General features: G+C 41.4%; 2 protein-coding genes across 2 annotated transcripts in view; both read right to left on the bottom strand.

Annotated features, from left to right (window-relative positions):
• PPAPDC1B (phosphatidic acid phosphatase type 2 domain containing 1B) overlaps positions 1–7,473 on the bottom strand; it is a 12,667-nt gene extending 5,194 nt beyond the window's left edge. The window contains exon 1 of the mRNA XM_009318602.1: positions 7,394–7,473. The gene's annotated coding sequence lies outside the window, so the exon portion shown is untranslated. The remainder of the gene's footprint in view (positions 1–7,393) is intronic.
• WHSC1L1 (Wolf-Hirschhorn syndrome candidate 1-like 1) overlaps positions 4,977–12,530 on the bottom strand; it is a 35,247-nt gene continuing 27,693 nt past the window's right edge. Inside the window, 5 exon segments of the mRNA XM_009318603.1 lie at positions 4,977–5,781; positions 7,394–7,598; positions 7,966–8,072; positions 8,648–8,789; positions 9,160–9,276. Of these exon segments, the coding sequence (XP_009316878.1) occupies positions 5,540–5,781; positions 7,394–7,598; positions 7,966–8,072; positions 8,648–8,789; positions 9,160–9,276 (813 nt within the window). The 3' untranslated portion in view covers positions 4,977–5,539.

Below are 12,530 nucleotides of genomic sequence, written 5' to 3'. Positions count from 1 at the left end.
CTCGCAAGCCCCGGCCTCCACCCTGCGAGGGGGCCCGGCCGCCGCCCCCGCCGGCAGCGGCGAGAGGGATGGAGGAGGCTTTCGTCGTCGGAACATTCAGAACGATTTATTGAAGTCAACCTCAAGCAAAAGTTCAAATCAGTGGAATGTCATTAAAAACCTTTCCAAATTAATCCTCACGGAAGCAAAACCACATCTGAATTCCAAAGTATTTGTAAAATAAAAAAGGCAACATCTCAGTAAATATAATGTACAAAAATTATATGTTCCTACCATCACACACATTCAGTAAGAAGCTAAAATATTACAGGCAATTCTAGATACGCTATAACTAGTTGACAGTAAGCTATCTATATACAGGTTAACCAAGCTTTACAGGTTTCACACTATGCAAGAGAACATAGGCCGAACAACAAAACCCCCAAAATATCGTATATCTCAAAGTCTATGCGGCAACATCAAGTCATAATACAGTAATGCCCCAGTGGAACATCGCCAGGGAAATTTAACACTACTTCGTTAGTGTCAAGAGCTTCTAGTCAACTTCCAAAAACTCTTAAGATATTGACTTCAGTGAATATTGATGCTTTGCTATTAAAGACTCGAGTGATTTCGTTAAAATAACATTTCACAGAATCTACAAAGTTTGTTACAGATAAACAAAGTCTACGGAAATAACGACTCTACAAAGGTCATCCTTACAGATAAAGAGTACATGGGAATGGAAACGGAATCTGCAGGTATCTGTGTTGTGCAACATCACTCGCGTGGAAACAAACGGGTTTGGTTTCTCACAGCAACCCCAGGTACGCGCACACCCCTATGCGGAACAAAAACCCTTATTACCAGCCAGCTGAAATGGTAAGTCATCACCTTGTTTTCTGTGGCAACGCGATCGGTTGGTTTGAAAAGGAAAAGTGACACCAGAAATGAGATACAGCTCGACCAGTGACGAGGAGATGTTTTTTTCAACCAGCCTGTTTATAACCCAAAAGCGAGTAAGAACTGCTCAGAGGGGTCCGGCGCCCGGCCGCGCCAGGATGTCTGGAGAGGACCACCACGCAGCCCCTCGCCTTCTGGAGCCGGGAGGGACAGCGCCAGGAAAGGCAGCTCGCTTCTCTCGGGCACACCCCCCCCGGCAGTTAGTACCACACGAGAAACAGTGGAATGAGCGAATGGCTTTGGCAAATTCATACGCGTTTTCCCTTTTTGATTTCACATTAATTACAGAAGTCTTCTGTGCAAAGCACAGACAGAGTTTCAGCTTAACAACTCCCCTCTCTCCGGAGCAGTGGGATGGCCCCTCACAGGGGTAACAGGGACCTGAGCTTGCCACTCAGGGATAGAACAGAATAGGAAACAGATTTTTTTTTTTCCTTTTTTTTTTTTCCCTTTTTTTTTTTTTTTCCTCCTTTTTTCCTCAGAACAACATTGTGAATACATCCAAAGTGTAGGAGTGTATCGTAAGTGCAAATGTTTTTGCTACACAAAGATAAATGGTAGGGGAAAGTCGATGGAAAAGTGAAAGCAAATGGACAGCACGACTCCAAGGTTGCCGTCTCTCATGCAACACACTTCTTGAACACACACAAGTCTGAGACAGCTGCTTTGAAAAACTCTCCCATTTGCCATAGATTCACTGTACAGTGGGAGCAGAAAGTAACTTCAGGGAAGTCAAAGACATTTTCAATGTAGTATACAAAAAAAAGTTATGTATAAATAAAAAAGCTGTATAAGGAACTGCAGAGCTTCAAGTACATTAAACCCTGAATTCAATGAGGCAGAGGTTTCAATGTTAAAGTGACTACTTCGTACCAGCGTTGGACATCCCCCCTCCCACCCTCCTCCCCCACCCCACCCACATATCTCTGTAAAGTTTCAATATATACAGATTTTATGCTCACTGTTAAATCACGTCTAGTAATTGTGTCTTTCCCATTCTATCCTGAAATTAAGATACAAGAAGTTTTTTAGAAGAAAGGCCAAAATTAAACATTCCAGCCCTATTACTCCATTTTAAAAGATTCTCTAAGACCATGGTGGTGACCAGAGAAGGTAATTTGCCCACAAAATTGCCTTTAACATTATCCTTCCTGAGCTGCAAACGCCTCCAACAGTCTATTGACAGGACAAGTCTATCCTAATAATCTGAAAGCTACAACAACTAATGCTTGCACCACGTATGGAGAAAATGGTAGTAACCAGCCATTGCACCGTTTGGCCACGGTCTGCAGAACGTCTGCGCTGTGCTAAGGTGCGAGCTGTACAGTAAAAGCTCCAGTAAACAACAAAATCCCGTTAACTTTGCAGAGCAACTCGGACACCGCATGCTATAGAGAGCGCACAGGCGGCAGAGCTGGAGTCAGGTGCGTGGTGCTATCTCAAAAATTTAAAACAAAAGTAAGGGAAAAGTGTGATGGTGCATCCCAGTTAAGGAACAACGGACAGTCTTAAACAGCAGATTTAAGTCCTCAACCGAAATCACCAGCAGTTCTGTGGATTTCTTCCAGGCCTCAGCATGGAATGACCGAACTGCCCAATATTACTTATCTCATTTTAGAGACCACGCAAATTTAGGGACCACCAGCAGCCGACTCCCCCTCTGCTGATGCCGATTATCAAAACACAGCTCTTAAATCTTTTCCTTACAAAGAAATTGCATTATTGTTCTATTCCGTTTGTAAAAATGTGGTTAAAATGCGTACTTTAACATTATGCGTTTGGCATACAGAACAGACCCCCTACAGTTACCAAGATACCTTGAATTAGGTATTTTCTTATCTCAGAATGTTAAAGTTTCGTGAAAGATCCACCTTCTCTCCAATAGCGTGAAATCCAGTTCGGACTTTCTGTTCCTAAGTACGTACAAGCTTATAAACCAATCTCCTATTTTCCCTTTAAGTCCAAGCCCCACTGCTAGCTATTATTAATCTTTTTTTGGTGGAAAAAAGGAGCACCTGTAAGAAGTTTGAAAACAAAGTTAACCAAGACATCAAGTGGCATGGCACAGGAGTAGCAGCAGGCCTCAATTCACAGCATTTTACAAGTTTTTAAGCCTTCTGTGAACCTTCACATGTTCTGCGATACTCGGCGCACCGGCACGTCACAGCAATACGTCTCACGGGGCGACCGATGGTCCATGGCTCTCGTCTGCTCCCTGCCATGTCGAATGCTCGCGAGGGTGTTCTGGTGCTACCACACCATCTCCCTCCGGTCAGGAAGTCACCACGGACACAGAATGAAAAGAGCATGTAGGTGCCCCCACACGATAGCGTACTTGCGATACTCAGAATGCTCTAAGAGAAAACAATTTGAACCTTACCAAGCCTAATAAATAATATAAACACATCGGGCCTTACAGACACTGTAGCAAGAGCTATGTTTGGAATTTCTGAAGAGGTTAAACACCCCCAGTAAGAGCTTAAAAAGAGACATTTATCACACAAAACGTTAAGAAAAATAAAATCCTTTTTGTAAATTTTTTTTGTAAAAAATACCAAAATATAGCACTGCTTTCAAGCAAGAGTAGTGTTTCAGACATTCACTGTAGTACGGACCACAAGATGAAGTGCTTTATAGATCCCATTAGCCCTCTGTACCATAAACTGACCCACGAGAGATCTGCACAGTTATGCCACCCAAGACACCCACAAGTTTGTAGGAAAGGCATCTGCAGACCGTTCAGAAGATGAACTGCCGGATCAGTTACATGGCACAGCAGCTGCTTAAAGAGACTGTAGTGTATTTTGTAATTTTACAATTGCACACAAAAAAATTTCCCCCCGTACATAAATTTGAGGATGAGAAGGACACCAGCCAGAGGGAAGACACGTTCCAAAATCCCACATGTACTTTTTCAGCCTACTACTTTCTTGAACTGAGAAGTCACTGTGTTCCTGTAGGTTTATGTAAGCAGTTTTCCAGAGATAAGGTTCTTAATTCTTAATTCAAAGGCTTAATTTAGCCAGATGCCAGCAACACTTAATTCTTTTCATTCAGGATTGTTTTCAATACCCATTAGCAAAAAGCTAGCATGAAGTTAGCTAATATCGGTACACAAGTCAAAAGTACACTCTAACTGTATCAGGGCAGGGGGAGATGCACAGCGCTTTGTAAGACGGGGGGCCAGGGGAGAAGATTCACCAAAGACTAACTTCAGCCTGGGGAAACTAGTCCCCCTAGGCTCCCTGCACAAGAAATGGAGGAGGATAGGTTTTCAAAAGAAAAATCTGGAGCAGGAGCCTACCTAAGCCACTTCAAAAGCCTCACTGAAGGAGCCTGTCTCTCTACCGATTAACAGAAGAAACCCAAGAGAGAACTGTCTCATGAGGCTGAAGTTGGCTGCTGCGAATATGGCCCATTACCCAGACAGAAAATACCCTGTTCATTGAAGAAGTGCTGAGATTTTTCTTAGCTCCATTAACAACGAAGATTAAAGTCAGAAGATCTCTCTCAGCAAAAAAATCTAAACATTCAATCAAAACAAACATGCACATGGGTTGGACTCCTTAAGCGCTCAAATTTCCTTTGAAGCTAAAGGGAGTCTGAGAAGGCGGCAATAAAGAACCACGCTAATATAACTGCCATAAAACAAGTGCAGACTTGGCAGATGACAAATACACGTGCACAGAACAATCCTCCATCTAAAGCAGTCAGTGGCAGAGCTCCCACTGGCAGGATTAAGACTTCAGTTCTGAGTGTGCTGCAGTATGTGACCGAGGCCGGGAGGCTCTCCTAACTACGAAGGTTTTCCAAATTAGGCAGGATAAAGAAATTACCATTGTGCAATTAAGCTCTTTCTGAATTTCCACCTGTCTGCAAACACCGATTATAGCTCTCGAGCAAGGAACCACGATTTCTTCCCTCCTTAAACAATGCTAGATCTCGTGTTACAAGCACTTCCAAGAAGTCATACACCTGATTTCTCATAGGAAAAGCTTTTCAATAATATTCATAAGTTAACAAGATATATAACCTACCTTCTCAAAATGCCTTTAAAAATAAGTACTGGAATGGAGGCATTTCAGGGTCACCTGGTCTGAAACCCACATCTGTCTTTATGGCATCTCAATGTTACACAGAGTGGGGAGGCTTTATTCTTTTCATAAACTAGACATAAAAGTTACATTGGCTTTGCTATTTTGTTTTTAAAGACACGTTGACTGATCAAAACCAGATCTTCAACACCCTTTAAAAATTAAATAAATAAATATGTTGCTATGCTTTGCTTTCTACACTCAAAGAACATATTTTAAACAGAATTTTCTTTTCACTGTCAAAAGGTCTACATTTTTCTTTGAAGGCCAAGACCTTTCTGGTTTCCAACAGTAAGAGCTGCTGTAGCACATTCAAGGGTAAAAGACCAAACAATAAAAAACAAACACCACTGCCTGCTTCTGCTTGCTAAGATTAAATGGTCCCGTTCCCAGTTCACACACGACGGCTCCGATGACAAAGACTGAATGTGTCATAGCAGTCTCTTCAAGTTCATCGCCTGTTTGCCCCTCTTCTCCCCTCCCTTGTTTGTTTTTAACCAAATTCACTCCTTTGCTTCTTCTACAGGATTCTGTGGTTCCAATTTGCACTTTATCTTGCTCCAGTACTCGGGTGCCACAGGAGATTTGGGGTCATGTGCAGAGCAGCAGAGACGGCCATCCAACGCTGATGCCACCAGGGCTCCCTTCTCGTGATCTTTACAGAATGAATGAGGGCAAAACTCACAGAATGAAACTGCAGGATTGCTACAGACGTCGCACTGATGCCACGGACATTCCCACTTTCCTGAGGATGGGAGGGGAAGGGAGAAGAGAGAGACAGGAAGCTGAAATTAGTGCATTTCGGGGACAGCACTGGCCTTTAACCCTTACTCCATGTTGTAATTGTTCAGATGAATGCAAAGAAAGTTCAGAAAAATCAGCTCTTACTGTAGTTGCTACTTCTGCTTCTCATTTACAAGAATCTGACTGGAAACAGTTCTTAGTCATTTTGCATTTTTTAGGCCTCACTTGGCTCAAAACATTGCTGCATGCATAACCAGAGCTTAAAATAGTTAGATCAACCTCCTTGGGCATCAAGACACCAAATGTCCTTGCAAGATGGAGAGTTTGTTTTGTACATTTTTCTGATTTGTGAGCATCTCTTACTGACCTGGACACAGTACTCGCTCAGATGGGTATCTCCAAATTAAGTTTTAGTTCAACTGCAGCGTACTTTAATGTAGAAGACTGAATGCATTAGTTTTGAAAAATAAGCGAGAAATGGCTCAGAGAAGAACAAGTTGTGTAAAAATACGTTTGAGCATAAACAAACCCCAGATCCCCCAAACCATTCAGACATGTATTTGTATGACCATGTGCTGAACTCTCAGACTGCAAAGGTATACTGAACATGGCAAAAAAGGAAAGTCAAAAGCTTCTTGCTGCTGTGTCCAAGCCTCCCTGAAGTCCCTTTTGGCTGGGTTACTGTTGAGAAACGGGGGGCCTTTTATTCACAGGGAAATGACGCACCGCATTTACAGTGCGTCGAGACCTGCATCCCGAAGAGCGAGAATAGCACCAAGATGGGACTCCAGACCTCTAATGAAGTTGTAACTAGCCTATCTGGGCCAGGCTAACCCAGGCCACCCCCCCCCCCCCCCAAACTTCAAAGAGAAACAAAGCCAAACAAAAAACCTAACTCAAGTTGCTCTTGGTGTTAAGATGCTATCATTTCTTTCTCTAGCAAATCAGCTATTTTGAGGATAGTTTCCATGTTTCTAGAAGGCTGAAAAGGCACATGACAGATTCAACTTCACTCATGGCAGCCTTTTGGTTAATATAATCATAGACTAATCTGCACTTCCAATTATTTTCACTGAAGTCTTTGGAAATCGGGAAGATTAAAGAGATAAGGACTTTTACAAAATCCTACAATCGGATCAAGATGTTGTATTGCTGAATAATTTGAGCCCTGGTTACAAAAAGCTATGCTTTAACATGGAGAAAGTCAAATGGAAGATACGTGCCATCAGGATACAGTACATAATTTAAACACATTTACTCATTAATCGAGCCCTACGCATCACGCTTGCTATGTCAGTGGTTTGAACTGTCACTTGATGTCCCAAGGTCACCGAGCGCACATCAAGATGCTGCTTATATTTCAATCAAAATAAGAAGAGGAAATTTGATCCAAGAAAGAGATGCAACAAAAAGAACATTAAAAAGTATTACAATGCCTCTCTGTCCGTCGGTTCTCATTTATGAACACTGCCACCTGATGTATTTCTAAAAATGAGTGGTACTGAAAAAGCAAATATGCTGCATTTAATGTAAATGAATACTGCATTTCAGCTCAAACATTGTCTTGCTGCAGGAAGGAAAAGCTGAATAGGAAGCCATACAATTGCTCTTACCAAAAGGTGGTTGAGTCAGGTTAAGGCATAGGAGGTGGTATGCTTTGGGACAGTCCTTTTTATCACACATGACTAGCTCTCCCCCATCTCCACACTGGAAACAGTTGTCTTCATGCATCTGCTTCTGTTCTGTTTTTATTTTCCGTTTCTTCTGCTTTAATTTTGCATTCTTCACCTTCTCTTCATTTGCCGTTGCAAATGCTGTCTAGCAATTACAAAGATCACAGCATACAGTCACTTTATAAACCCCTTACATTAAAATTAATTTAATCAACTTTGGGTTATTATTTGCATGAACTATGCTTAAATTAAATCCACTCAAAAATGTTTTTAAGCTATGAAAGCCAGAAATGCCCATCCACGTGTATCTGAATTAACACAATTTGGTAAATTAACTTCATCCTAGACACAACAGCAGTACAGTGCATAACTAAAATCTTTAGAGACTTTCAAGGGTGGAAAGTATTACATAGACTAAAGTAAAAAGTTAAATGAAACAAAAACCTCTCTGTGCCCTACTCTCACTAGATCTCTGGATTTGGGAAGCAAAGCTTCAATTTTCATCCATGTACCTTTGGACGCACTCCTAGGAAACCACTGCAGTTTTCTGCTCCACAATGACATTCGGTCCTACCATTGCCCAGGCAATCCAAATTGTAATTGAATGTTAACTCCATTCCTAAAATTTAAAGAAAAACAATTCACCCACACAGGCACTGAGGAAAGACAGGCTGTGACAATGACATTTCATTAGCATTTATCTCTTCATAGTCTGTGAGATCTAGCAGCAACATGTTTTGAAAGAGCAAGCTTGAAGTAGTGCATTGATTTCATAAACTTCGAAAGTTGCAAATTCTGCCCAGATCAGACGTAAGTAGCAGCTACACTATCATACAGACCCAGTTAAAATGACAGATCAGGTAACACACTTAACATGGAAAGATAATACCACACCAGACAAGTATCGGTGAAAGCATCAACGCTATGGTAAGCGTTTACATGACACAGGGTTAACATCGTGCTTAGCAGCAAACCCTGTAGTTAGCTTTAACAGTAGCTTTCAGCTTCAAACTATTTCTAACTGTAAGATCCCTGCTAAAACTGGAAGTCAAATATTTGTCTCCACTCCAATGAATGACAAAGTTCCTATAAACGTCACTGGTATTAAGTAACTCCAGAGAAAACCATGGCCAAGTTAGGAACTTAGCCATTTCAAGACAAAGGTATACATGCAAAATAGTGCCATCTTTTTACCTGCAGGAATATCACAAAGAGCAAATAGTCCAACTCTAATGTCACCATTCACTGTCCATTTCTGTGTTTCACAGTTTGGATTACAACTATGGTTCATAAAACGAGAATAATTCCCCTTTGGGCCAGCATCTATTATCCGGTCCTTCAAATAAAAAGACAAAGACATATTTAGTACTTAAACAAAAAAAGGTTTCCTGCTTTTTGGCAGCAAAAAATATGCTTATTCTAAATTAGTTAAAAGTGGTAAGTTTTCCCTGCAGGGTTAGTTTTATGAAAAAGTGTCTGAATATTTGTGCTTACAGAAGTGAAATAGGCACAGAGTGCGTAACCTAAAATACAGGCTGTTTCACCTCTTCACCCATTCCGTTAAAGACAAACACAGATGTTATCCTCCTACCAACACTCAGGTGTCAGTAGGAGGGTAACATCAAACATGGAATGATGCTTCTGCCAGCATTTTACCCCTAGTTTCAACCATAAACAGTTTATATTGAACAAGACATAATATTTACCTTTGTTACAGTTAACATATAAAAATTGGTTACACTGTTTTCATGTGCACGTTTGATCCGCAATCTGCACTCTTCTTCGTCAATCAGCTCACCAACATATTCATTCACAAATTCACCCTGAAAAGTAAAGGAAAACAAAAATAAGAAATCCATGCTTACTACTTCTTACGATGATAAAGGGAAGCAGCACAGAAAAAAGCACTTCCTATAAAAATACACTCTAATCATCACAAAAAGCATTAAACTTTAACCATCTAGTAGGCAAGACGTGAGTATGTGCACCAGGTATTTGTTGTCTAAGCAATAAGCCCACTCAAAATAAAGAGGCAGCAGAGACAAGCACTGTTTCTGTATTGACTACACAAGCCATATTTGTCAGTTCTCTAATCCTTTAAAGTTTCATGCTTTCTTTTATAAAAGACAGTAAGACAATATTCATAGTTCATGTTTCCTTAGGAGTCTATTACGATGGCAAGTATTTTCTCTACATACTTCACTTTTATTAGTACTTTTAATAGTCAATAAACTCAGAACATTTGCAGTAACAAAGTTTTAATGAAACACAGATTATACAAAAATTGTATATTTAAAAAAATTAATCGCTAAAAAACATGTTTAAAAGTAGCCCTCCAGGCCAACAGTGTGTTCCCAACTTTTAACCAAGGGAAATCAGAAGAGCCGGGACATGGATTGATACCTTGATACAAGGGAGTCAATACTCAGCACTCTGAGCATCACTTTTATCAGGACAGCCAGTTGCTGATGGTTTAAAACACTGTTAAAAATAGCTATTTGAAATACTCAAATTAAAGTGTCCAACAAGCACCTGATATTTCAAGAAAAAATCTTGTAATATACAGTACCCACATGTTAACAAGCGCTACCCTGTCAGACACGCTCGGGGCAGTCGCCTGGGCAAGCCACTTCTGAGACGCCCTGAAGGATGCGACGGGGCTCCAGGCAGTAATGCCTGTCCCGGCGTGCCCTCGCCCGCGGCTGTCACAACCCAAACGTGAACGAAGAAAGTGGTAAATGAAAGGGGTAAGGGTGGAAATCAGGCAATTCAGGTCACATTTCTGAGAGGTAAGTGACCTAAGTGACTCAGAAGCCCGGCACTCGTTAAGACCAATTTACAGTTTGGAATAGTCTGAGTCTTATCTAACATATATTCACTTGATAAAAATCACTTAGATGCTTCTGAAAATTTTAGCCCAAATCAAAGGGGAAAAACCAAAGTCCCTTCACCGCCAAGTTGCTTTCAGTTCAGCCTGTGTGTTTGGGAACACCTGAACAATTCAACAGAACCACCAACAGTTTTCAGTAAAGCTCTTACAGGACACAAATGCATTTATAAATTTTGTGTATTAAATTCACAGGAACTCGACTATAAAACAACCCCAAACCTGCTATAAAAATTCACCAGGAACTTGGGCCAGGAATAGTCGTAGTGTATTGAAAGGTTTTTAAACACAGCCTTCCCCCCCACTATTCCTCTAGCTACTTGTCAAATCAGTCAGGTATGCACAGGTTGAAAAAAGTCCCAAATGCCGTCAGAAATTTCCACCTACAACCAACAGAGTGGTTAACGGCATCCTCACTGAAACTGGTCTGTTAAAACACCGCCAGTATCACCCTACTCACATGCATGCTTGTCACAAACCACTACATAATATTTCTCTATCTCAGATTTTCAGAGACTGTAAACTACATTTTAAAAAGCCAAGGAGGTAGATGTCTGGTAAAAATGGACAAAAGCAAAGAATTCACAGTTGAAATTACTATATGTAAGCACAAAGCTTCCATCTTGACATTGCAGGATCTCTTCAGTGGATTATCCTACACACTACCTGTGCATACAGTTAAATACCACACTGCTTAATGGTAACAGAATCAATTCAGGATCGCCTCGCTTTTTCTAGACTCTCTGATTACACTGGAAGCTAAACACATCATCCCAAAGCGATCATCCAATCCAAAACGTCACAGCAGAATTTCCAGCCTGCAGAGCAGCCACTTTCTCTCTACAAAGCAGAGCAGTGTAATTCGCACATCAAGTTCGAGTCCACCATAACTACAGCCTGTTTCCTCGTGATGAGAAGCTCCAGGATACTGTTGTTGCTAGACGAGTGCAAATTCAAACTGAAGAAAATAGGAAGGCACCCAAGAGCAAAAGAGTTCTCTAGAGCAGAGTCTTGAGGATGTGGGTTACATGACAAAAACAAGTTGTCCTGAAGTCTTAAAGTGTCCAATCCCATCTGTGGCCATAACTGCATCTTCTTCTCTTCAGGTATGCTCAGCCATCTCCTTGTTCAGAAACAACGAAGCCTGCATGAGTAAGAGCAAAACACACATCCGTCCATCAGATCCATTCCTCTGCCTGGCAAGTTAAAGCAGAGGTGAAATCCAGGCCAATCATCCTCATGCTTGCCTCGAAGTACAGCAAGACTGCAATCCAGCTAGACGAGGATTCTCACACTTAGATATGCAAGTGTAAGATTTTGTTTTTTCGTATCAACCGTTGCGTATCCCACCTGAATCCCAGACTGGTATCCCCAGTAATACAGTGTGCAGCAATACAGTGTAAAGGAAAACCGGAGTGATCCACATCCAATGGCTTTCTGACAGTCAGGGAAGAATATTCCCATTCCCCCACCTCACTGACTGCACCCACGAATACTCTCAAAGACGCCAGCCATTCTAGTATTTAAGCCAAAGTCCGTAACATTTCCTGAGACTAGTCAGTCCTTGCTGCTTTTTGTTACAATAGCAGCATCACTTCCATCAACAGAAATCTCTGTATCTTCATTGTTCTTCTCTGCCTTCTTGAACTTCTAAGAACCTTTAAAGTTTGTTGTCCAATGCAGCCTGATCACCTCAAGCGTTTCATTAATCCCCTGTGAGTTCTTCTGAAACAAATCCAGGCTGAAGAGTTCAACGCCAGGAGGGTGAGAAAGCTGACTCGTTACCAGACGTCTGTAAGAGTAATACCGCAAATTCCCCCACTCCAAGCAACCCGCTAACGGGAAAATGCCGTCAGCATGTCACTGTGTAACAGTGTAAAAAGGCAAGGCAAAAGGAAAGACTTAAGAATAACCCCCTGAAAAGGGGCTCACAATTCAAGCTGACTCCACCCACCCTTTGAGGTTCTCTCATATTTTGTGATCGTCATTTGCTGGCTTATGATAAGGACGAGGGGAAGAAAAGGAAAAAAACCAGAAAAAACAGGCCACTTATTTTGCCAGCCCTCTAATATTTCATCATCTTCAATGGCCTTATTTAGAGAAAGAAACCATCATTCAGACTATGTTTTCCCAGACTGCTCTATCCTTTTTTGCCCAGTAGGCAATGAGAAAACACACGCACGCTCTTTC

Source organism: Pygoscelis adeliae, unplaced genomic scaffold, assembly GCF_000699105.1.
Source record: "Pygoscelis adeliae isolate BGI_AS28 unplaced genomic scaffold, ASM69910v1 Scaffold52, whole genome shotgun sequence".
In the NCBI taxonomy this organism is placed as follows: Eukaryota; Metazoa; Chordata; class Aves; order Sphenisciformes; family Spheniscidae; genus Pygoscelis; species Pygoscelis adeliae.
The sequence above is the reverse complement of the archived record's forward strand: the minus strand, read 5'-3'. Positions and strand labels throughout refer to the sequence as shown.